Genomic DNA, 27017 nt, shown 5'->3' with positions numbered 1-27017 from the left:
AGCTGGCGTTTCAAAGCAATGCACAATGATGAGGAAGAAGTAAAGTTAAGAACAGAATAACAAATAAGAGCAGAACAATGAGCCGCATTGTCCTGGTGAGCACAATACACTGACAGCATCTATTTAATTTACACCTGAATACACAAATTCATCTACTATCTGGTATTTCTAGCTATTAATTATGTGTTCTGAATAATTTAAAAGAGCTTGTGTTCGGAGTTGATAGCTGCCATTGGTGTATTATGTAAAAGTTTATCCGTTTCCCAAAGTGGTGTCCATCATCATCCTCGCTTAAAAGAAATGTGTTTTTGCTAATGGGACGTTTTACAGGTAATTCATTCACACACCTTTTTTTTTTTCTCGGAATGACTTTCAGCTATTTTAACAGGACAAGTCTGCGCCTGTAGCTGTGAGCGGCAGCTTTTAGTTTGTGCAGGTGAGGTGGGAAGCGGGGGGGGGGGGGCTCAGGTAGTGACAGTGGCAACACGTTAGCAGAAAATGCGTGGGTTTTTTCCACTGAAGGAGTTTTTTTTTACCCGCATACCACAGCTTCATTATTCCGTTTCAGTTTGATTCTGTCACATAAATCAAAAAATTTGGTTAAAGGTGGTTAAGCAAAACATATAGAGATGGATATCTTCATTCAGAAAACTAAAATAAATGAATTTATTCAGTTCAGAGTGATGCATTTAAGCATTTATTTCTGTTTATTTTGATCATCAGAGATTACAGTTAATGAAAACCTGAAATTTATTTATTTTTTTTTTAGAAAATTTGAATATTACATAAGACCAATAAAAATAGTTTTTTTCAATGCAGAGGTACTATGTTATGATGACCTCAAAAACCTACAAAACCTTTGAAATGGAAAGTTGAGTGGAAGGAAAAACGTGGAAGCAAAACATCCCTGCTACAGAGTTACTATATAGGTTAGATGATCTCACTTTTCAGAAGGCCATAATTTCTACAATAATATTTTTTTTTCTTTCACTGTGAGCCATTATCTTCAAAACTACCAGAAAAAAAACAAAAACATTTGAAATACATCATGAATGTCTGTACGATATTGAGTTTCTGGATTACAGCAATTAATTTCCTTTTAAATTATATTCAAATATAATGCAATGTAAATTAATTCATAATTTAATGACTAATAATAGAACAGAAATGGGCAGAGTACCCCAAAAATTTACTTTTAAGTAAAAGTAGCACTACTTAAGTAAAAGTAAAAAGTAGCCATTCAAGAAATTACTCAAGTAAGAGTAAAAAGTATTTGGTAAAAAGTCTGCTCAAGTACTGAGTACTGATCAAATGATCAACCATTTAATATTTTAAAAAATACATATTCAGATGGACCAAATATAAAGTAGAAATTTTGGTATTTTAAGGATGAAAATGACAATAATTCAAATAAGTAAAAAATAAAATCAGGTAAAATATTTGTTTCTTTCAATAAAAAACTTTTTTTTTTTTTAAACTTTAGCAAAAACTGTAGGTGTGTGTCTATGTCTGGTAAATTTTTGGTTAAAACATGTTTGTTTTTCATTCAGTGGACAGAAAATCCAGAAATTTTACTCAAGTAAAAGAAGAAATACTTCATAATAAAATTACTCAAGTAAAAAGTACAACATAGTAAAAATACTCCCAAAAGTATTTTTAAAAAATTCTTAAGTGTAATTGAGTAAAAGTAACTGGTTACTACCCAACTCTGTAATAGTTGGTAGCTGTAGGTATAATTCAGCTTAGGAATAATTAAGTATCTGGTGTTGACATGTTGGTATGAGGGGCCCCTGAATTAAAATCCGCTTGGGGCCCCAATAAAGGTTTGTGCCGGCCTTGTTCAGTAACTCAGATTTTCTAGTGACAAGGCCGAGATTTTCCTGATGCATTCCTCTCCTAGGTGACCTTGAAAACTGGCGCACGCGGGTACCGGGACGTGACTCGTGTCTTTAAACATGGCAACACATAAAACAGACACAATTATTTGCGGTGAGGCTTTGATTGAAGACCCCAACCCTCTCATACAGCCCAAAAACCCAGACATGAGCTCTCAGAGGACTCCGCTCTAAATCATAAACTCATCACCTCCTATTAAAAGCCGGCATGAAAGTTGTTTTCAAAATGCTTTTGAGCAGGAAGGAGGGACGGACCCCCCAGCTCAACGGGACAGGGGGTTTCAGATCAACAGGACTCACAGCCAAACACAAACATCTGCTTTTATCGTCACCGGGGCCCGTCCGACTACATATACAGCTTTGTGTGCATTGTAAGTTTGTGTATGTAACTGGTTTTTACACTCTTATGACACCCGCGTGGCACCGAAGTGGGCCTCTGGGGGCCATCAATCCTAATAAAACCACAGGGAAGGATGATTTGAAGAAATCACTGCCGAGCCGGTGGGAGCAATTCTGCAGCCTCAGCATTTGTACCGCTAACTTAAAAATAAAGTTCCTGTGCTGAGATGATGCCTGAAATGGACTATTAAAAGGTGAAATGAAGACGTCTCTTCCTGTGGTCTTTAGTAAAATTCACCCACTTGCAGTTTTTTTTTTTCCTGTTTTTTTATATTGTTAATGTTTAAGAGCATCAGTTTTTATATTGGATAAAAATAACCAAAGTAAATATACAAGGCAGCTTTTAAATTGTAATTAATTTACTAATTATCGAAACCAAGCAGGGCACAGAGTATGTGAAAAATTAAACTACCACACCTACAGAAACAAATATAAATATTAAAGCACTTTTCAAGCATGTCCATGGTATGTTTTCAAACGTTTCCAACAACAAAAACAAAAACAGTTTCGATTCTCTGTTATATATTATTTATTATTGCTATTAATAATGTCTACAAAAGGGGCAAGGTAAACTAAATTATTTTTTTTTAACAATCTATAAAAAAAAATGCCACATTTTCAGGCATTTGGCAAATAGAAATAGTTTTTCTAATTCTAATTAACCTACATCAAATATAATTTGGTCTAATTTAACTTCAGGCAGTGAGAAAACAATGTGTATGTGTGTTTTTATTATCTTTCAATATCTGGTTTCAACTTAAATAATGTTTTCTTCAATCAAGTGATAGATTGCACTTTTAATGACTGTATACGGAAATTCAAACCTTGGAAACACAAGCATTTCAACATTTCAAGCACCAGTACAAACTCTGTTGATAGAACCCACCTGACAACACGAAGTAGAAGAAATAGGAGTTAAAAGAAACATTTTACGAGAGAAAGTCAAGAATAAATGAGAAACAAAATAATCTTCAATTCTACATATTTAACTGCTGCCAGAGCTGCAGAATCAAGAAATAATTTAAATAGAACCTACCTGACAACATGAAGTAAGATAAAACAAATAAAAAAACATCACATCGTCTCCTGATCTGAATAAATTGAAGACCAGAAATGGAGAAAAAAATGGAACATTGGAGAACGTTTGTGGGTTTGTTAGTCTACCGTCTACAACTCAAACAGGAAACTCAAAAAAAGAATCCAGAACATTTAAACCATTCTCTCAGTTAAGGTCAGAGTTCACGACTCAAAAATAAGTAATAGATATTAGACAAAAATCAACTTTTACACTCTAACATGAAAGAGTTGCAGAATTGAGCATCTGCAAACAGATGCTCAATTATTCAACTGTATATCTTCGAAAAGCAAATGTGGAGCCTCCTGCACAACCAACAAGAATGCAGAAAGTTTTTTCTGGAAGGTAAGTCAATAACAAAACACTTGTCATTTGTTGCCACCATTGTATGGTGTCAAAACTTGCTGACCAAATATGCTGGAGCTGTGCTTGGGTTGCTAGGTGACAGGCTGGGGTTGCTAGGAAACAGTGAAGAGCGACTTGAGACTCAGGAGGTTTTTAAAACGGCTCATTGTCCAGACAAAAAAAAACATTAACTTATTAACAAAAAAAAGTCAGGGTGTTTCTTTTTAATGTGTTTTTAGAAGCAGTTGAGACTCAAATGTAAATATGAAAACGTGCAAAATGTGAATTTTGCATAATAGGTCCCCGTTAATGTACTCAACAAAAAAAAGCAGAAACAAACAAGTGTCAGAGAGATTTTTTTCTCACAACATCACAGCCTTGGTATTTGCTCCTGGTTCATGTGTTTGGAAATATTTAACAGAAGAACCAGTGAAGACAGTCCAAGTACCACCAGTGGTGGGTTGAGCGAACACCCTAAACGGAAAGGAAGCATTGCAGAGGGATTGAAAATGATGCGCCTTGTTAGAAGCTGCGCTCACACTTTCCCAGCCCTCACTTCCTTGTTCTGCCCCAGAGCTGCCGGTGCTTCTGTGTGGATAAAGGGATTTGGGTTCCTCACTGGCACACCGAGCAGCAAGTAGCAAGTGTAAAAACTGCTGGCTCCCTGTGTCTTACCAGTTTAAATATATCTCCCTGACCGGTGGCAGCTGCTCCGGCGCAAAGCCCCTAAAGCTGACAACTCCTTTTTCCGCCAAGCGGAGGCCGACCAGCTTGCAGGCTGGGTTCGAAGAGCCCCACTGAAGCCGGGCCGGGCCAGGATGTCACAGGGGGGTCGAGGTGCGAACGGACATGTGCTGATGCCAATCAGGGCTCCTGCACTGCAAAAACACAAAATCTTACCAACTATTTTTCTGTAGTTTCTAGTGCAAAGTGCTTAGTACACTTGAAATAAGACTAATCTAACTTTTCTCATGTTATAAGTACAATAATCTGCCAGTGGAAATGGTACTTTTTATGAATATTAAGAAATTACTGACTTTAAACTCATGCTGAAACCAACAATTATATTAGTAATCGATTATTCTGACTATAAATTGGACATTCTGCAATGTTTTCATTGAACCACTCATTTTTTTAAAATATAATATTTGAAATCCATTACTAGATACAAATAAGCTTATAATTTATGACATTTTACAGCCTAAAATGCAACATCAGCATTCCTTTAGTGAACGGTTGATCATTTGTAGCAAAGGATGAATCTGCAGCTAAAAATACTTCTAACATCAACATGTGAAAAGCTCAGTCCTTTCTGCTCATCTGCTGATTATCTTTTTAATTAATCAATTAATAACTGGATCAAAAAACTTGCTTAATAGGAGATTTTTTTTTTTTCAGAATTTGAATCAGGTGAAGCTGAACTTATGCCACTTGAGTTCTGGTTAGATGCATTTAAAGACAAATCTTAAATGCAATGTATATATTTATTTTGGTTTAATTACTGATTTTATTATGTCATTCTTTCAACAAATGGCCTTTTTGAGTCTTTATACTGCAGTTAACGATTAATCAATTACTAAATTAGTTGATGTTTATTTCAATAATTGATTAATCACAATTAATCCGATTGTTTCAACCTAACTTAAAACAAGCTCTTATAACTTGCTGAAAAGTTACTTGTAGGTTATTTTTACCTAATTTCAAGCGTACAAAGATATTTGCACTACAACTTAGACCAAAAACACATGGTAAGATTTTGTTTTTGCAAACTCCCTTCTTAAAACCTCTTTGTTTTAATTAAAACAATGGAATGAAGATCTCTGTGTGTGTGTTTTTTCCTGTGGAGTGTGAACAGGGAAGGGAAAATAAAGTGCAAACGTCAGTGGGGGTTGCGGAGAGCATTCACCAACAACTCAGACAGAACAGGTTGGGCCAGTCTGCAGAGCGCAGCCTGCGTCGACAAGTGCATCTGCTGAGCAGAGGTCACGGTAGAGGACTCAACCAGGAGAGCAAACACACTCTCACCGTCTCCGTGTGTGTGTGACCGTGTTTTCAATGGCAGGCAAATTCCACAGTCCAAGTGTCCAATGAGTGGCCAGAGAGAGCCAGGGTTATTTCAGCCTGCCACACGGTGTTTAGGGATAAACTTTCCACCCACATTAGCTCATCTGTGTGTGTGTGTGTTGCTATTTGTTTATGTGCCTCCTGTTTCATTAGGTGCCCACGCCGGCCTCATCAGGTATGTCAGCTGCTTTGCTGCCTGTGGGCAGAGGGCCCGTGGGCCCCCGACGGAGCTGGAACCGGGGACCTTTCATCTGAGGTGGTGCTGAAAGCCACTCCAAGGTGGAAAGATTCCCCATCGGTCAGCTGCTTTCCGGAATGGGACACTGCAGCAGCTGAGAACAATCCCCCATCAGCACAAACACACGCGCCCAGATGATGAAGCGTTTACCTTCACTGCCACGGAAACAGACGTCTCAGACGCAGTTTGCATGGTTTTGACCTGTTATGCTTCCTTGAACAGGTTAGGATATGTCCGTGTTCATTAATTCTTTTTTGCACAACATTATTTTTAAATAATGAGATTTAAGTCAACCTGGCCAAGTACTTTTGGTCTAGTTTCTAGTGAAAAAACATCAGAGCACTTATATTAGACAAAACTAACTTATAAGTAACTTTTCAGCAACATATAGGAGCTTCAATATTAAGTCAATAATTCCTTAATATTGATGAAAAAGAATTAGTTCCACTAGCAGGTTATTTCACTTATAACATGGGATAAATGTGTTGATGGAAGTTAAATAATCTGCCAGGGGAAATGGCACTAGTACAAAGCTCCTATGTCCTGCTGAAAAGTTACTTGGAAGTTAGTTTTGTCTTATTTCAAGTGTAGTTAGATAGTTTTAGGATGTCTTGTCACTTTAAATCCAAATAAGCTGCTGCTGGCCACATCCCCCAACTCAATGTTTACAGAGAAAATAGCTGCAAACAAATGCACAATTATGCAACTGTAAATTTTTGAAAAACAGAAGTGGAGCTTCCTGCACAACCAACAAGAATGTAGCAAGTGAACAGACAAAGTACAAAAACTTATCCAGTGTTTTTGGTCTGGCTTTTTGTGCAAATATCTCAGAACAAAACTAACTTCCAAGTACATCTGAAGCAAGATCTAAGAGATTGTTTAAGAATAAAATCCTTAATATTGATGAAGAAGTACTTGTTCTACAATCAACGAGCCTGTTTCACTTATAACAAGACATTTTTCAATAATCTGCCAGTGGAACAAGCACATTTTCGTCAATATTAAGTAAAATAGGCTCCATTGTCTCCCTAAAAAGTTACTTGTAAGTGATTTTTTAATTTTTTTTATTTCTGGTGTACTAAGATATTTACACCAAAAACTAGACCCAATATACTTGGCAATATTTAGTATTTTTGCAGTGTAGTTTCAGTAAGGTAAGTCAACAACCAAACACTTGTTTTTTGCATACAGTGGTAGAAACAGCTGACTAAACATGCTGGAGCTCCGCTTGGGTTGCTCGGTAACGGTGCCCAGGATTGTGACTTAACGATTGGAAGGTTTTTGAAACAGCTCATTTTCCTAACACCAAAAAACATCAACCTATTAAAAACCATCTTGGTGTTTTTTTTAATCACTTTGGCTGTTTTTAGAAGCAGTTGAGACCCAAATGGAAGAATAAAAACATGCAAAATGTGAAATTTGCATTATAAGTCCCCTTTAAAATCTGTGCCTCTCTCTTCGCAGGTGCCTACTGAACTCTTTGGTGGCATGAAGAGTCTTGGCACCATGCTCGATCCCCTGTTAGACAACAACCAGCCTGTTTAAACAGCAAATCCTCCCACGCAGAGCAAGTCTTTTGATTTCAGAGGACTTCTGTTTTAGAAAGACACTTTATTCTTCAAACGCTGTGTGCTCAGACGTCGGGGGAGGGGCACGGAGTGCATTTATCTGCATGCACCCGCACATGGACGTTTGTGTGTCTCCTGGTTCAATAGAGCAATCTACAAAGTGAGGGATTAGAGAAGGTTTCCAGACCATTCCTGAGGCAAGACCAGGCCCATCCCACCACACATCACACCTGGACTAATACGACTTTCCCCCCCTGGATTGGCCAACTTCCTCTTCAGGCCATTCAAGTGTGACGTTAGCACTCGGTGGTTAGCCAGGAGTCCCCCTCACCAGTTCTAAGGAAGCCCATCCAGCTCTTCCCTAATCAGGACTGGATTCAACATAAGGGCCTGCTTTAGACATAGTTGGAAATGACTGCGATGCTGGGGAAGAACTGGCATCTTAAAGTTTCCCTTTAATGGCTCAAGTTCAGGTAGATTGGATGAAAAGTGACTGTGAACGTCAACCCTGCAAGTCTAAGTTTGGTCTAGTTTCTGGAGCAAATATCAAGAAATCATTACTGATATAAATTTGTTATAAAAGTATTACTGATTGCACTTTAAAAATTAGGTAACTTTATGTTATTAAAGGTAAAGTTTAAACAGTAATGATTTCCTGGTTAATGTCAAGTTGTCATAACAAAGACATTTTGAATAATGTCAACTTTGTATTAAAAGTGTCATAATTTACCGAATGATGCTTTATGACAACAGTCATAAATATTCATGAAGGCTTATTCATGTTCATGACAGGTGTTATGTCATGTTTATGACGGTGTCATGACAGTCTTATTCACCCCCCTTCAAATAAAGTGTTACCAAAGTAACTTTTCAGCAAGATACAGGAGCTTGTTCAACCCAACGATTCTTTAATATTAATGAAAAATGAAATGGTTGTTATAAGTGAAATAATCTGCCAGACTTTTTAACTTATAATATGGGAAAATGTCTTATGCCACTGGCAGGTTATTTTAATTATAAACCACACTTTTCATCATTATTAAGGAATTACTGACTTAAAACAAGTTCTTCTTCTGCATTTAAAATAAATGTAATAGAAGTTTTGTTGTGTGTTTTGTGATTTTAAATATGTCACTAATTGCCTTCTAAGTTAATAGCCAAGATGTTTGGATAAGAGGAAGATATTAAAAGTTTATTTTACCCTTTCATTCATAATTTCTTTCAGTTGCTACATGAACTCTTCATATTTATTGAGTGAATATGAAACGAATTAAATTAAATTGCAGTAATACTGCAAAGAATTTGCACAAATCTCTTTAAGTGATGAAATACCCACATATTTCAGATTTGCTTTTCCCAATTTCTTCCCAAAAACTCGCAGATACATGCATTCCAGCAATCTGCACAAACCCACAGCTCTTTGCTGAAAGCCTACCAAGTCAAACAAAAGTCATTCCTCTGGACTCTGAGGTGAAGGGAAATCCAAACCAACACTTTCCCCTGACTCACGTCTCTCGGTTCGACCGAGCAGATGCGTGGTGAGAGCTCTGTTCCACTAACAGCAGCTCAAACGACAAGATGAGGAGAAATTAAAGCAAGAAGCTGGGAAAGCGGCCAAAAGCAACACAATCGTGGTGCATTTCTCTCAGTCAGTGAGTTTAAATTCCTACTTTATATTAAAAACTGTGACATTCAGAGAACCACACTGAAACTCGGCATGAAGCAGTTGTCTTTAGAGAGAAGTGAAAGTTTACGTATAACAGAGCGTGTAAAAAAGCATTTTGAAGCCTTAGGTGAGTATGAAGCAGATATCTTTGCCATGCATCACTAAACTGTGAGAAGACAACCGTGTCTCATGAGGGCTGCAGTGGAGGGAGTGAGGATGATGACACAGCCTATCTCAGCCCGTTAAAATGAAAATAAATGACCGAAAACGTGAACGATAGCCAAGTATGAAGGTCTCTCCAGGCACCGTGTGCACAAACTGCGGCGCAGCTAAAGCCCGGAGCCCACATGCCCGGCCCTCGTGGGACCCACCGCTGCTACAGCAGGAATGTGATGATCCGAGCGAAGAGGCCCAATGCCCGTTCCCACACTGAGGGGAAGCAGCAGGCGACGACTAAAGTTCTCCGTTTCAGGCCCTACACTGCAAAAACACAAAATCCTACCAACTATTTTGGTCTAGTGCTAGTGAAAATATCTTACGACACTTCAAATATGGCAAAACTAATTTAAAAGTAACTTTTCATCAAGATACAGAAGCTTGTAGATAATGGCAGATAATCTGCCAGTGGAAGTTATTGACTTAAAAAAAGTTATTATAACTTACTGAAAAGTTGCTTGTAAATTAGTTTTGTCTAATTTGAAGTGGAATAAGATATTTGGACTAAAAATTAGACCAAAAATACTTAGTTTTTTTTTTGTTGCAAGTTATGAATTACCTAGAGCTGAATAATAAATCAGTAACAATATATAAACACAGGATCAATATCAATTGACAATATTCAATGGATAGAGGACTCACTGAACGGTGGTTCATTTTCACACAGCATGAAAGCTTTTAGTAGCTCAACCTCTCAAGGTCAGCTAAGCAAAGATGGTGGAACTAACTCACTCACTCTCTGGTTACCTAGTAACTAATTCACTCACTCTCTGGTTACCTAGCAACTAATTCACTCACTCTCTGGTTACCTAGCAACTCACTCACTCACTCACTCACTCACTCACTCACTCACTCACTCACTCACTCACTCACTCACTCTATGGTTACCTAGCAACTAACTCACTCACTCACTCTATGGTTACCTAGCAACTAACTCACTCACTCACTTTATGGTTACCTAGTAACTAACTCACTCGCTCTCTGGTTACCTAGCAACTAACTCACTCACTATATGGTTACCTAGCAACTAACTCACTCACTCACTCTATGGTTACCTAGCAACTAACTCACTCACTCACTCTATGGTTACCTAGCAACTAACTAACTCACTCACTCACTTTATGGTTACCTAGTAACTAACTCACTCACTCACTCTATGGTTACCTAGCAACTAACTAACTCACTCACTCACTTTATGGTTACCTAGTAACTAACTAACTCACTCACTCTATGGTTACCTAGCAACGACTTGTTGAGTAGCTAATGCAGCAGCAGTTTAAAGTTTAGCTACTGTGCCTCATAACTGCTTAAAAATGACCAAACTATAGAAACTGTGGATAAAATAGAAATGGTCGCGTCATCAGTTTGGCAATATTTTTTATTTAAAACCAAAAACTAATTAATTATCAATATCAGCTAAATATGAAACCCTTACATTGTGATACGTCTTTCAGCCATAAGCAAGGAAAAAAAAGAAAGAAAAAGCAAAGAAAAAAAGGAAAGAAAGATGAAATGAAGGAGCAAAGGGGAAAAAGGAAGGAAGGAAGGAGGGAAGGAGGGAAGGAAGGAAGGAAGGAAGGAAGGAAGGAAGGAAGGAAGGAAGGAAGGAAGGAAGGAAGGAAGGAAGGAAGGAAGGAAGGAAGGAAGGAAGCCATGGAGGGATAGAGAAAGGACACAAGAGAGAAATTAATAAAACATGGAAGAAAAAAAGGAAATAAAGGAAGAATACCAAGGAAGGTAGGAAAGAAGGAAGGAACGACAACAATTATACAAAAGAAAGAAAATATAATTTCCCAGCCTTTTCCAGGCTCAATTAATACCAAAAAGACCCAAAGTGATTCACTTACGATCTGGATCCCAGTAGAGAACAAGCTGGTCGGCTTCACATTCTGTTTCTGCTGCTCTATCTGCGTCTCCAGCTGGGCGGCGCGAACCTTGTGTTGAGCAAGCAAGATGGTGGCAGGAAGCTTGGACTGTTCCTGGAGGAACACAAGTGGTTTCAGTGGCTGTCATTAAAGTGTTTCATTATGAGGCCGGCACCGGCGGCAGCCCCTTCCCATCATTCATCGCTAAAGTGAGATAACCATCAGCAAGCGGTGCTTTCAGCCGGGCTGTCACCGGGCTGAAGGCGCAGATATTAAAAACCGAGCAGGAGAACAAAACCTCCAATTAAATCCAAGGTCAGAGGACACATGTCTAAGTACAGCAACTACTAAAGCGGAGATCATGCAGCAGACAGGAACACTGGAAAATCACAAACTCATACCAAGTATTTTTGGTCTAGTTTCTAGTGCAAACTAGTATTTACATAAGCCTTAGATTGGTGCAGATAAAACAATGATTGAAGCTGCAACTACCAAGTATTTTAGTTATCCATTAATTGGATTTTTAAAAATGGTACATTCTGCAGATTTTTCATTCAACTTTTTTATGCAATGTTAAAAGATGCTAATGAACAAATAAAGTAATGACATTCATTTGTAGCAAAGGATGCATCTGCAGTAAAAAACACTTCTAACATCAACATGTGAGACATTAATACAGTGTGGGACTAATCTATTGGTTATATTTGGAATAACTGATTCATAATTGGGAAGCAAAAGCTGCTTAGTGAGATTTTTTTATAATTTTTTTAAAGAATACTATCCGGATGAATCTAAAACTATACCACTTGAGCAGTTCTGGGTAGAAGATATTTACAGAGAAAGTTCATTTCAATCTTAAATGCAAAATGTATATTTTTTTGTACAGTTTTGGTTTAATTACTGCTCTTTCTAAAAATGGCCTTTTTAGTCTGAATACACCAGTTAATGAATCATCAATTACTAAATCAGTTGATGATTAGTTCAATAACCAATTATTCAATTAACCGTTTCAGCCCTGCTGATATTAGCTGGTTAATTAATCAGGCAATAAAGGAAGAGGGAACAGTCTATTAGCCTTATTTCAGCAAGCTGACAGGCAGAGTGCAGCAACACTCTAGCTCTGTCAATGACTGCTCATTAAAATTAATTTGAACTGCTGAAATTGTGTCATAAATTATTGTTAAGGCTTTTGTATTTGTATTTATTCGGGAACTTTTGGTCACCCTGGTACCGGTAACCGGACCGGCCCATGCAAAAGTTTCAGCATGAACTATTTCAACTACATTTGTTGAATTTTAAAATTGAAGAAAAGTTTAATCAAATCCAAGGTACTATAAAAACAGTCTTTAAAATTACCAGAAATGTCATAAATATGTAAATTAAAGCATTAGCTGATAAGAATAAAGCAGATATCGGAGATAAACTGATAAATTCTGTGTGCAAATGGCCACAGAGAGGCGGAGAAGCCAGAGTTTAGAAGAGTTTCCCTCAGAGGGGGTCTGAGCTGATCTCATCTGCCTACAGTCAACAGGCCCTGTGCCTTAAACAAACAAGCACACAGCTTAACCTGTTATCTGTGATGGTCCTTCTGCTGGCAGCTCTGCAGGGACAGTATCTTCCAAAGCCCTCAACTCAAAACAATGGAGCCGAAAAGCTTTGGGATCACAGAATGAGAACAATGCAAGCCGCAGCGCAATGACTTGTAATAAGCTCTTAATGGTGTCACAGGGTGACGGTGTGTGTCTGAGGGTGTTTTCACACCTGAAAGTCCAGTAGACTCGGTTCGGAAAGTTGTTTCATTTTTAGCTGCTGCAGTTCGATTTCACACTGTACTGAGTGAAACAAACCAAACTAAATGAAAAACCTGTTTGCCTCCTTGCCTGTGGTGGCACTGCATCAATAACCACTGAGGGAAACAACACTAAAACCTCAGAAGAAGACAGCTTTCTTCGTCACAAAATGTAAGCAAAAATGGAGTGGCGTCAGATTTCCGTCATGCTTCATGCTAAGTCACGAAATCGGTTCTCATTAATGTAAACCTGTGATGAAAACTGAAAAATGTCTTTGCAGAGCGGCATCCACCTGCCAAACTCAACACCAGGCCTGGGTCGAACTGTTTTGACAAAGTGTTGCCTGAATGGTCAAACGTTTGTTACGGTGCTTTATTTTCAACCATTATCTGGTTTTCGTACTCGGATACTTTTGAGGAACGTTTTTATGATGTGATGTAAAAGTATGTACATTTTTACAATTCTTCACTAAATAACGTTTACAAAAAAATGTGCGAAATCTGAATAAAACTTACCAAAACCATGTGACTGTGCATCGATGACTGTCTCTGACTGTCTCATTTGTTTTGGTTGTATTTACCCAGAATGCCCTGTGCTGTTGTCCACTTCCTGCTTTTGGAGCGGTCTTTGGTTCGCTTGGCATTTAAATATGCATCCAGAGTTCACTTCAACTGAATAGAGACCTAAGTTTTTAGGCGGACAAGAGTTCACTTTTTTGGTGTGGATCAGATTATCCATTCATAAGTCCCCAAACGAACCTGAGTTCAGTTAAAACGGACTAAACAGTGCTGGTGTGAAAGCACCCTCAGAGTGTACTAAAGCAAGTGCATCAGCCTTTCTTCTCTTGTCACTTTTAGTAAATACGGACATGCAGCACGTGTGTTTCTCACCAGTTCATCCAGCAGAGTCTGTTTGCTCTTCCTCTTGGCCTGCAGCTGCCTCTGCTCCTCCTGCAGCACCTCCAGCCTCCGCTGCTCGTTGCTCTGCTGCTCCAGAAGCAGCAGCTCCTCCAGCTCTTCCTGCTCCCGCGTCTGAGGGAGGAGAACGAAACATTATCCTCAAAACAATCTGCAACATCACCGACCGCAAATCTGAGGTCATGCAAGTGTTTGTTTAAGAGAGGGGAGACGGTGCTTACAAGCTTCGCCTTATTTCTCTGGATGATGTCTTTGTTTTCCCTCTGGTACTGCTCCATCCTGCCCTTGGTGTTCTCCACATCAACGTTGTTTGTAAGGTTGTAAACTGCATTTAAATGTAAAAAAATAATAATACATAATTGTTTTTAACTGTAAAAATGTAATGTTGTGTATCTGTAAATAATAATATTCAGATTAGAGAAGTGAAATCAACACCTTTACCTCTACAGAAACAATTAGAAGCTTCAATTTTACATATTAAGATTGAATAAATTTAAAGTCATTAATGACTGAACATCACCTAGAATAATAAAAAGCTTAACAGAGGATGGCTCAGAGTGTTTAGGAGGAAATAAAGATGGCAATCATCAGCATATGGAAAGAAATTCACTGCAAAAATTAAATCTTATAAGGTATTTTTTGTCTAGTTTCTAGTGCAGATATATTAGTAAACTTGAAATAAGAAAAATAACAAGTAACTTTCCAGCAAGATATAGGAGCTTGTGTTAAGTCAATAATTCCTTAATATTGATTTTATAAAAGTAGTAGTTCCACTGGCAGATTATTTAAATCATAGTATGGGGAAAATATCTTGATATAAGTGAAGTAACAATATTTCAAAAGATAGCTCCCAGCAGTGACAAAAGAAGAGACCAAGTTCAGAGCCCTGCAGTACACCCCAATGCAAACATCTTTCATAATGCTGTAATCCGGCAGTGGAACCAGTTATTTTTTAAACAATATTAAGGAATTAATGTCTTAAACCTACATCTTCCTGAAAAGTTACTTGTAAGTTAGTTTTATCTTATTTCAACTCTACCAAGAAATCTGCACTAACAACTAGACAAAAATACTCGGTCATGTTACAAGTTTTCAAAAGACAGCTCCCTGCAGCAGGAGATAAAGTTTGAAAACTAGTGGGCCAATAATAGAGAATCAGTACTTTTTTTTTTGCAAAAGTACTGATTGGAGATTAATGGTGACACTCAGTCCATCCAGGCTGAAAGTCCTCAGAGGAACTTGTATCCCCAGATCCGATGCGTCTTTGATGAGAAGACATTGGTTATTCCAGACTGAGGCCTTCCTGTTCCTACCTATGTCCTCCACCTGCTCCAGATAGTCGTTATAGTCTCTCAGGCTGGGGAAGTCGAACTCTCTTTTGTTGTAGCTGCAGAGAAACAAGAGGAGCAATCACCGACAGTAACAGCATCCATTAAATCAACCATTTTATAAACCATCTCTGCATTCTGCCCAATACACACATACATTAGATCTCAATTAAGGGGCTATTAAAACACTGATAAGATGGAGTGAAAGAGGACAGGGAGGGGCTGCGGAGTAAAAATCTGGCAGAGAAAGAGCCTCCACCCCCACCCCCTGGGGAGACTCATTGTCTACAAAACAAACAGTGTAATGAGGAAGACAAAGGCAGCTTAAGAAGTGGGAGGAGGCCTGGAGTAACATATAAACACAGAGAACCACACCCCTAATGCCCACCCATTGACCCAAACTCACTCACATTTTCATCACCTTCTTGCGGATCTCTACCTCCTTGTCCACAGTTGCGTCTTCGAAGAGCTGCACGCGGAAGTTGCTCTTCCTCAGAGGCGTGTCGCATTGCACGCAGTTCCCTGAGCCGCGCACAAACAGCATCTCCACACAGTTCTCGCATCTAAGGCAACAAGCAGAACGTCGGCAACACAGCTTCATGTGCAAATACAGTTTTCTACTCATTTCTCCTAGAAATGAGGCAATAATGCAGCAGCGGGCGATAATGGGGGATCAGAATATTTCTCCTAAGTGCTCAAAGATGGCTGGGATTACGGTTGGAATGTCGATTAGGCCGCCTCGCACTCTCAGACAAGAGGAAATTAGTCCCAACACCCCATCAGCGGAGTGTCTGTCTGCGCTGGAAAAACGTTTGCTTTATTGTTGTTTCAGCAGACCTCAAACATTCTGCCAGGTTGCGTAACATGAGAGAAATCCAGCTCAGTAATTTGTGCAGAACTCATCCCAGGACAGATTATATGTTGAGTAACTTTGGAATATTTCAGGTGTTTGAGTTTTCCTTCATCCCCTGATTAAAGGAAGTATTATAAGATGAAATATTTGTGATTTTAACAATATTCTATCATATTGCCAAGACTATGGCCAAAACATCTATTGGAGAGAAAGAGGTAGTGATTTATTTATTTATTTTTGCCAAAATCACTTTATTTTACTCACTATTTTAGGAAAGTGACGATATACATCTGCTATTTATTTATTTATTTTTATTATCCATAAAGTTTGAGAGAAACTGAGCATAACATTTATTAAGAGAAATTTAACTTTTCAAACCAACCCAGCTTAAGTGGAAAAGTAATTATCCCCTTTGTTAAATCATGAATTAAATGTTTTTATTCTATTTTCCAAAGAGTTTCAATCTCGTATCCGTCTGACAACATGGAGTGTGTTAACAGATTTTAAAAAACATGTTCTATATTTCAAGAACAGATGAGAAACACATTTTATTCCAGTTCTTCAGCCTTGAAATGGTTACAAAGACGTTTCTAAGGCTTTTGGACTCCAGCAAACATTAGCGATAAATGGAGTGGCAAATCTTTCCAGTGGTCGGCCTACCAAAATTACTCCAAGAGAGCATCAACAACTTATCCAGGCAGTCACAGAATAACCCAGAACATCTAAAGCTCCAAGTCTCACTTGATTTCCTAAGGGTCAGAGTTTAGGGTTCAACAATAATAAGACTTGGACCAAACAAAAATGGCTTCCAAATCAAAATTATGCAAAAACCTGCCTTATGCTTACCAAGAAAATATCTTTATGATCCCCCAAACTTTTGGGAAAGTGTTCCGTGGGCTGGTATAAAATGACCAGCACTTCAGAAGTAGAATAGTCAAACACGGTGGTGGTAGTGTGATGATCTGAGGATGCTTTGCTGCTCAGTCCCTGGACAGTTTACTATAATTGATGCAAACACGATGTTCAAAAGCAACTGGGTAACACAGAAGGACAATAATCCAAGGAACCAGTAAAAAGAAAACTGGTCCACCTAAAAACCAAAGTCTAAGTTCGGTTAAAGTGAACTCTAGTGCTGTTTGAATGTATATGTGAACACCAAGTGGACCAGCGAACGCTCCAAAAGCAGGAAGTGGACTATAGTGCAGGGAATTCTGGGTAAATACAACCAAATCAAATAAAAGTCTAGAGCTAGTGGGAGAAATGGCTCTTGATCTTTTACCAAAGACAAAAGAGAAATCCTATAACCACTCAAATCTGATGGCACTTTATTTTTGTTTACATTTTGCTCATGTCTTCTTTGTAGGCATTTGTGTCGTTTACTCCAGTGGTTCTTTGTGCAACGCCCCCACAGGCGAGGAGGAGAACAGGTTTTTCAAAGGTTTTGGATCAGTTTGAAAGCAAACCACAGCAGCTGGAAATTTAAATGTCACAATTTTAGTCCCCAATCGACCCAAATCTACCGGGTGTGAAAACACCTTCAAGTATCAAGCATGAAGGTTTTGGAGCGGCCTAGTCAAAGTCTAGACCTAAATATGATTCATATGCAGTAGTATGACATAAAACTGACTCTTCGTGCATGAAAACTCTGAATACAATCAGGTTTTAGGTTTGGGGCTGATTGCTACACTGCCATGTTTTTTAAATAAATGACATAATTTGAAAACTGCTCCTTGTATTTTCTCACGCTATCTTTGCCTGATATTAAAATTTATTTTATGCACTGAGACATTTTAAGTGTGGAAAATTTTACTTAATAGATTTTCAAGACAACATATGGGACAAAACAGCATAGTCACGATGCGTTTTTCAGCTGGACTTCACCTTCTCACGTAATACTCAAAGCAATCAGTGATTCATTTTAATCTGGACCATTTCCTACATCATGTGATCATCAGGCTCACCTGAGGGCACAGACCTGAGTTTAACCATCAATCACACCTTTATGCAGGTAGGCGTTTACCCATCAGTCACACTCCAGTGGAGACTGCAGACAATGGGAATGTCCCTTTATGTCCCCCTGACGGGCTGAAGAGGCTGGATAAACGTTTGCACAGTCGCTCTTTTAATTAAGTCTCCGTGGAGCTTTATTGCCACAGAAATCCAACTTCCAGCTCATGACCACCCTCACAAAAATGGACATCTGGTTTCCGAGCACCAGCATTATTCAGAATTACGAGAGGAAAGACAAATTTCTCTGTACACCTCACTGACGGTATGCCTGAGTCACTTCATTGCCGCCAAATCGAGCCAAGTGAAAAGTTCAAGAAAGACACAAACATTCGGGACAGTCATGCAAGACGTTTCACCTCCTCAGCAAGACGCAAAGCAGAAAACACAGCTAAAGAGGAAAGTGCAGACACGTGGAATTTCTCTGTTTACACCTAACGCTTCCAATAAGGGTCAAACAAGCCCAACCTGCCGCAACTTAAAGCGCTAATGCTCTCATGTGTCAGTTTGGCTTGGCCGTAGCCACGCTGAGACATTGAAAATGAAAGCAAACCGACAGCCAGAAGCATGTGCGGTGTCCAGTTGGTGTCTGAGAGTTGGGAGCGAGCCCTGGAAGAGGCAGATGTTCGCAGCGGCCTCAGGCTACAGCAGATCTATAGACCTCGCCATATGGAGGTGGATGGAGAGATTCTGCTTGTTTCCACAGGCCCACAAAGAGCCCATTCATCAACACGGGGCAAGGAGCGGGGCGTAGCTTGCCCCCTGCCCCATAAATGGACCACACAACAGAACCCTCTAAGGGGCAAATCCTGTGTAACTCTAGAGCTCAGAGATGACCCCTTAAAATAAAGGGAGGAGACTTTTCCATCTTCTGCTCTGCGCCAGCTTTCATGTTCAGAGACATAACCCCGCTCAGACAGAAAGACGTTTCAGAAGTAACAGCTTGCCATCTCTGTGTCCCAGGGCTGTTGTTGCTGACGGAGTGCTTTGGACACCTCCCTCTCTCACCTGTCCTGCTCAGAGCTCCAGGCTCCTATCTCTTCATCTGCAGCTGTCAGCAGGTCGCAGAGGGGGTGGAGGGGTAATAGGAAGGTAAACAAGGCGATACTGGCTCAGCAAAGAGACTAACACCACTACATCCTAACTCTACCAACCCACAAAAAAGAGACAAAGCAAAACGGACCTACGGGTTGCTGTGATGGAGGTCTTGACCTTCCCAAACCAAAGATGGAGTCCATGTAGACTTCAGTAGGTCCAAAGCTACCAGAATGTACAAATTGTCTCGTTTACATGCGGTAACCCTTTATTTGAAGGGGTATGCATGACTAACATGACATTACACCTGTCATGAACATGAAGGATTCTTCATGAATGTTTATGACTGTTGTCATCAAGTGTCATTGGGTAAAGACACTTTTAATTCAAAATTGCACTAAATGTTGAATTAAAAGTCCACTGAACGTGTCAACTTTGTATTAAAAGTGTCATTATTTACCGAGTGACACTTCATGACAACAGTCGTAAGATTCACGAAGACTCCTTCATGTTTACAACAGTCTCATGTTAGACTTATGGACACCCCTTCAAATAAAGTGTCACCTGGATCGCTTTTCAAACTTAAGGTGCTCAACAGACAAGACGCTGCCGCTCCCTCTCCATCCATTTCCTGTGAGACTGGAGCAATGAGGCGACAATCGTTGCCCTGCTCCTGCCAAGCGACTGTCGAAATTTGTGTATGTGAAAGTTTGAGCTTGTACATGTAGAAGTGTACATGCAGGCTAGTGATGCGATACAAGAAAGTTGAGAAATGTTAAATTTTTGTCGCTGCTGTTGCCGTTGCAGTGTGTTGGGTTCATGGCTTTACGCTGTCGTTCATCACTGCTGGTGTGTCAAGCCCATTAGGAGGTTTTCACACCTGATAAACCGGTAGTCCTGTTTCATTAGGGACCAACATGTCAACATTTGTCACATTTTCAGCTGCTGCAGTACTCTTTGACACAGCTCTGTCTCAAACGAAACCCTTTGACAAACCTATTCACCTCCTCTCCTGTGGGGGCGCTGCACCAAGAACCACTGTAGGAAACAACAGAAAAACTTCTGAAGAAGACATGCATGCATCTTTCTTTTTCATAAAATGCAAACAAAAATGGAGTAGGAACAGATTTTAACGGATGTAGGATTTCCCTTTTGTCTTTGGTAAAAGATCATGAGCCATTTCTGCTGCTAGCAGCAAATTTGCTTTGGTTGTATTTACCTGCGCTTCGGTCCGCTTCCTCCGTTTGGAGTGGCCTCTGGTCCGCTTGGTGTTCACATACGCATTCAAACAGCACCAGAGTTCATTTAGGTTCACATCAGAGTTCAATTATGCATTCACACAAATGAACCAGACTTTCTAGAACCAGAGTTCGATTAAAGCGGACTAAATGGGGCTGGTGTGAAAGCACCTCTACTTAATCCCAATCAATGAGATTTATTAATAGATCGCTTTTCAAACCTAAAAGTGAGAAACAAATTGCTTTGCAGAAGCTAAGAGAAAAAGAAGCATTTTCCAAAGCTAATAAAGTCAAAGCACAGAATCAGTGTGATGTGAGCTTGATTTCTGGTCCCGGCCTGCATTCAGCTGAATGATGCAGTGAAATTAAGCTCGTCTTTGGAGGCCCAGAAAGCAGTGCATTACAGTAATCGATTCTGCATATTATAAAAGCGTGTATTAGTATATCTGCATTGGACCGAGAAACCCAGACGAAACTGGTGATAAAATATTCTGAGATTCTTCTATTACTGTCTCAAACCGAGTTCTGTCCTAAATAAAGAATATCCTCAGGCATCTAAACTTCTAAAATATAGTAAAATAAAAAGAGAATAAATGAATCTCAGGTCATCAACATTGATGTCTTTGTCATGAACACAGCTCTAAAAGTGAATGTGATGTTTTCTGATGATACCATCCCACAGTACCATAAAAATATGGGACCTAAAACTCCTTACTGCACAGCTTTGCTGATAACCAGGTAAAGCCCTATACTGTCAAAGAATTGTGCTGATTCTTACAAATAACCCTGATTACCTAACCTGGCAGGCTAGTTAGACTGGTTAAATGGGTAACCATCCTCACTAATGCAGCGCTGCACTGACATTCAAGTTTATAGGGGGAAACAAATTAATCATAAAGGGATCCGAAAGAGTTTAGCTGAATGTCATAAAACAGAAAAAAGATATAAAAAGATATCCAAGGAAAACTAGTCACCAACGTTCAAACTAAAATTAAGAAGTGGGAAATGATGGGATACAGGAAGACCAACAAAAGTTTTATCCAGAAAAACAGTTTCTTTAAGAAGAAAACCATAACAAAATGAAATGCAGAGACGTTTCACCAAGAAGAACCGGTAAAGAACCTCAAGCTGGGCGCGGGTTGACAATTCACAGTAAGAACAAGGCCATAGCTCTGGATCAGGGTCAGTTGGTTAGCTTCACAACAGTTTGATAAAACATTTAAAAAATGTTCCCTTTTTTTATATCGCTCTCTAAAATATTGCCAAAAACTTTGTATGTAAACTTTTGAGCACAAAATTTTAAATTTCACTGTCCACAAAATTCTTCTAGAATTTGAGATTTGAGCTGAACAACTAAAAATGTTTCCAGAAACACAAATCAGTCCAATAAAATGCCGAAATGCTGCAGCTACATTAGAGCATTTAAAACCAGCACCGGTGGTCAGACAATGATAAATGACAATATTTTTGTTTTGAGACTATTTTCAAGTAATATATTGAAAATGCAAGTTTGCTCTCTCAAAAAACAACAAAGTTTAATTTTGTGAAAACTAAAATTGGAGCTGGAAGATATTTTAAATATCCAAAATAAAAAAACAAAAGCAGTAAATAAAACTGAAATAAAAAAATATACACACAACAAAAACCATTAATAAAAATATGATTATGATGACTCTGCAAACAAAAATAACCTTAAACAATATTTATCAGTATGGAAATTATGGAGTTTATTTTAATTAATCATGCAATTAATTGATTAATTAATTGATTACTGCGACAGGTTTACATGAAGTTTTTTAATCTTAAACGTAAAATGTATAAACTTTCTGCATAATTTTGGCTTAATTACAGCTCTGAATATTTTTGCTCTCAGTAAATTTCCTTTTTTAAGTCTGAATCTTCCAGTTAGCGATTAATTGTTGACAATTATTTCAATTATCGATTAATCACATTTAATCTGTCTAATCCTTTCAGTCCTAATCTGCAACATGTCAAATGCCAAAGAACAAAGGTTTGATGTTATTCTGTTAACATAGTAAGTGACACACATCAAGCTTAATCAGTGTCAGTCTTCCAAAGCGACGTCTAACGGAGCTTAAATTTAGATTCATGGAGGAGAAACTAAAACCTCCAGGGTTTGTTTAGCTCAATCAACAGATTAAAAGAAAAATACAAGCATTTAAATTGAATATTTCTCAACAATTCAATTTAATTCAGTTTGTTAAACACAACATTTCAATGTCATATGAAAGAGACATTGTTAAAAAATTAAATTTAGATCAAATCAATTCATCCAAACTTACAAAACAACTTTCAAAACATCCGGCGAATGATATTAGAGATGACAGAAATAAAAAAAAAAACAGGTAAACAGTCTGCTCTCAGCAGGAGCAAAGCCAAGGTGACCTGATCCAGGGCGCTGCTTAAAATTGCTTCATTTGCAGAATCGTTTAATTTTCTGCATGTAGCTCTCCATCCAGACTGAGACGGGAGGAGTTATGAGCCCTCGCTGACCTGATGACGAAGCACGGCCACTTCCAAATGGTACTACGCTCAATAAGCAGAAGGTGGGTCGGAAAAGTCACGCTGATCAGGCCACCGCGGCATCAGGGAGCTGCTTCTATGTCTAACCTTCTGCAACCTGCAGCTAATAATGATAAACTACATAAATCTCACATACATGAGAAGAAAATACAGCTGGGGGCAGTTCATGGTGTTGAGGTAAAAAACGTTGCCCTAAAATGAAAGGATCTCCATTCAGATGTTCAAGACACAAGCCCACCATAAACGGGAAAGTGTTGGAGTGAAATCTGCAAAAACACAAAATCTTTCCAAGTATTTTAGGTCTAATTTCTACTGCAAATATTTTAGACATGAAATAAGACAAAAGTAACTTACAAACAAGTTTTCAGCAAGATGTAGGAGCTTGTTTAAAGTCAATAAATCTGTGATATTGATGAAAAAGTACAAGTTCCAGATTATTTTACTTATAACAAGACATTTTCCCACATTATAAGTGAAATTACCTAGCACTTTTCATTAATATTAAGAACTGATTTACTTAATACGAGCTCTTAGATCTTGTTTGTGAAGTAGCTTAATTTTATTTCAAGCGTTTTAAGATATTTGCACAAAAAAAGGAGACCAAAAATTCTTGGTAAGATTTTGGTTTTTCAGTGTTTGGACAATCCAAATGTCTTCTGGAGAAAATATTGAGCTGCTTGGCAACGACTTGAAGGATGTTTGAGCTACAGGAGTCAAGATGAGGCTTTCAAATCTACAAACTGTCATGCAAGGCAATGGCAGCATCATGCTGAGGGAATGAGCAGAGTAAGTGATACTTTTGCATTGCACAAGCACCAATTTTTTTATTTGTGCATCCTCATTATTTCCTCTTATGACATTATTTATATGGATTCTTCTTCTTCTCCCAATTAATTCTGCAGCATTCATGACCAGCTTCTTGTCACATCATGGTATTGAATTATGATGACGATCTGTTTCAAACTCTTAAATGTTCCCTGAAGATATAAAAAAATATGGTAAAACAAACTTTTTCTCTTTTCTTTGCTCCACATCTTTGCAATAAGTTAAAAATAGGATAGTTATTTTTTTACTCAGGTCTGAATTGTGTTTGGTTTTAGAGCAGCACAGCATATCAAATGGTAACCGCCATCTTAGCATCATTATGATTGTAGCATCACAATCACCAATCGTATTTCAGATGGTATCCATCCAAACTTTGCAATCAATAATATATTTAGTCAGTTAGATGTTGTTTCCTGGTCCTTTATGCCAAAACCTATAAATATTTTAATAGGCGGATATTTCTAAAGGTTCTGTAAAGTAGTGGGATGATCACTGAAAAGAAAATGTGGGTTCACCATTAAGATATTTAACAATCATATTGAAGTAAATCAATGCAATTTGGTGTATTCTTACTTTTGTGCTTTGTTTCTAAATTTCAACAACATATCTTCTGATTATGTCTTTTAATAGGGTTGTTTTATATTTCATCCACTGACTGAATATAAAACAAATGTTGCACGTCAACAACTGTGCATCGCTGTTTTATGTTGTGTTTGAGGCCTGCTAACAGGATTTAATATTAGAACATATACTGTTTCTCAATGTATTATTATTGAATACACACCGAAAGTTAATGCTGCACACGTTTACAATTATTCAACTTCTAAATCATCTGAATTAACATGTCCTCAAAGCAGAGTTGGGTACATTTACTTGAGTAACGTTTTTGAAAATAATTACTTTTAGGAGTATTTTTACTACACTGAACTTTTTACTTTTGCTTGAGTAATTTTATTATGAAGTATCGCTACTCTTACTTGAGTAAAATTTCTGTATTCTCCACTTCACTGAATGAAAAACAAACGTGTTTTAATCAAACATCCACCAGACACAGACACACACCTGCAGTTTTTGTTAAAGTTTTAAAAGTTTTTTATTGAAAGAAACTGATTTTGAAATAATTTATTTTGCCTGTTTTTGTTACTTTTTTGTTACTTATATGAATTATTGTCATTCTGGTTCTTAAAATACCTACATTTCCACTTAATGTCTGATGTTGATATATTTAAATATTAAATGATCGATAATTTGATCAGTACTTGAGTAGACTTTTTACCAAATACTTATTTACTCTTACTTGAGTAATTTCTTGGATGGCTACTTTTTACATTTAGTTCAGGAGAAATATGTCAAAGTAGTGTCACTCTTACTTTAGTAGATTTTTGGATACTCTACTGCCACAAACCTTGACCAGAATATTTCTCCATAGGGAAAAAAATTGTCGTCTTGCCTTAACTTGCCTGAAATGAGCGAAAGCTCCAACTTAAACCGTTCACACTCAGATTTAACGGTAAAATATGATTAAAAAATGATTATCTACTGACATTTAAGTGGCGCCTCTCAGCTTCCCTGTGGGTTATTTCTGTAAACTCTGCCCTGTTTTACAGAAATGATCCCCCTGCTGCTGCTTTCTGGGGCGGTTGGAGGACTTACAGCGTGTGGCCGCAGACGTTCACCATCAGCTTCAGCGACGGGTTCCTGTACTTGGTGGTCTTACATCTCGGACAGCCCTGGTCGTCCATCTTTTATTATTATTTTTAATATTTATGTCAGAAACCAGCTTCAGAAAACGTCAACATTTGTGAGCGTCCACTGAGGCGGACCGAAGCGTCACTCTGAGAACGCTCCCTCTGGAAACGCCTGTGATAACAATGGTTCCTACCCCTCGGACAGGCGCAGCAGACTGCAGGAGTATTGAGGTATCAACAAAGCCCACAACTTAATTCCTGTTTTCAATCCTCTTTCATCTAGTTTATGAAACCTCTGCTTAGAGTTTTATTGAGAATGAGAATACCATTAAAACCATTAAATTTGACTTGATTTCAGCATAAACTAAACTTTTCTTATCCAGCACTTTAAAACAATCACAGTGGACCAAAGTGCCGTAAAGAAAAATAAAATCCATCTTCATCTTTTAAGCAGGCATGTAAAGGATTCAGTTGGTGCTTATACTACTGATAAATTCAACCACCTCGACAAAAACCTTAACTCCATTCTGAAAGAAAAAAAAAGAGAAAAAAAGTCACCCCACAGCATGATACCGCCACCACCATATTTTATGGATGTGGTGTTCTTCTTTTGATGTACATAACTGATAAATCTTTCTGCCATCAGGTTTGCAGAGGTTTTCAATGTGCTTTTTGTACTCTCCTTCTCCTGACTGATACATTTGTCCAGTAAGATCCTTTGAGACATTTCTGCGAAAAATGACTTTAGAAATTAAAAAAGCTGCCGGGATTGCTGGAGATGAATCAAAAAGTGCTTTGAAAAGGGTGTGAATAATCAAGTTATTACATTTTTTTATATACATGTATTTTTTCCTTCACTAAATTTCCCCATTTTCCAGTTGAACTATACAGACCAAATGTTGCATTAAATGTAGAAAAAAACTGATTGATACATTTTTGCTAAGCTTTTATGTAAAAATAAATAAGATTATCATAAGCATTTCAGAATAAGAAATAAAAACAGAAATATTTTATATTTCAAGTGTTACAGAAGCTAATTAATGAAAAATTAAGAAACCAGGTTAAAAAAATACTAAAATAAGCAGCATTATGGTTTAAATTAAGTTCATATATCTCAAACAGATTGGAAACAAAAGTGTACATTTAACTAATCCCACCTCTGCTCCATAAACTACAAGCTATTTTATTAATAAAGGATTGAAAATCATAAAATCTGATTAGCCATGAAGAACCATTAAATTACTCATATTTTCTCTCCTTTAAACTGTCTGAGGTCAAACTGTACAGAGTTTAATCTATTTGATTCATTAACTCCTTCATAATATCATATTTATATCAACATATGTGCAATATGTTGGGCTGTGAAAATTGCAGATGAGCAAAAATAATCTCAATAATTAAATTTGATTCTATTTTAAATTATTATTTCTCCTAATAGGCGAGGGAAATATCCATGTGACA

General features: G+C 38.0%; 1 protein-coding gene across 1 annotated transcript in view; it reads right to left on the bottom strand.

The window, feature by feature from the left end:
* The window catches only part of mnat1 (MNAT1 component of CDK activating kinase), a 53971-nt gene extending 28244 nt beyond the window's left edge, over positions 1–25727 (bottom strand). Inside the window, exons 1-6 of the mRNA XM_015013223.2 lie at positions 25522–25727; positions 15777–15929; positions 15352–15425; positions 14260–14363; positions 14012–14152; positions 11314–11445 (exon numbers count right to left, since the gene is read on the bottom strand). Of these exons, the coding sequence (XP_014868709.2) occupies positions 11314–11445; positions 14012–14152; positions 14260–14363; positions 15352–15425; positions 15777–15929; positions 25522–25610 (693 nt within the window). The 5' untranslated portion in view covers positions 25611–25727. The remainder of the gene's footprint in view (positions 1–11313; positions 11446–14011; positions 14153–14259; positions 14364–15351; positions 15426–15776; positions 15930–25521) is intronic.
* Between the last annotated feature and the right edge of the window lie 1290 nt (positions 25728–27017).

The sequence above is a fragment of the Poecilia mexicana genome, unplaced genomic scaffold (assembly GCF_051168715.1).
Source record: "Poecilia mexicana isolate PSO_F unplaced genomic scaffold, ASM5116871v1 scaffold_22, whole genome shotgun sequence".
NCBI classification, from domain to species: domain Eukaryota; kingdom Metazoa; phylum Chordata; class Actinopteri; order Cyprinodontiformes; family Poeciliidae; genus Poecilia; species Poecilia mexicana.
The sequence above is the reverse complement of the archived record's forward strand: the minus strand, read 5'-3'. Positions and strand labels throughout refer to the sequence as shown.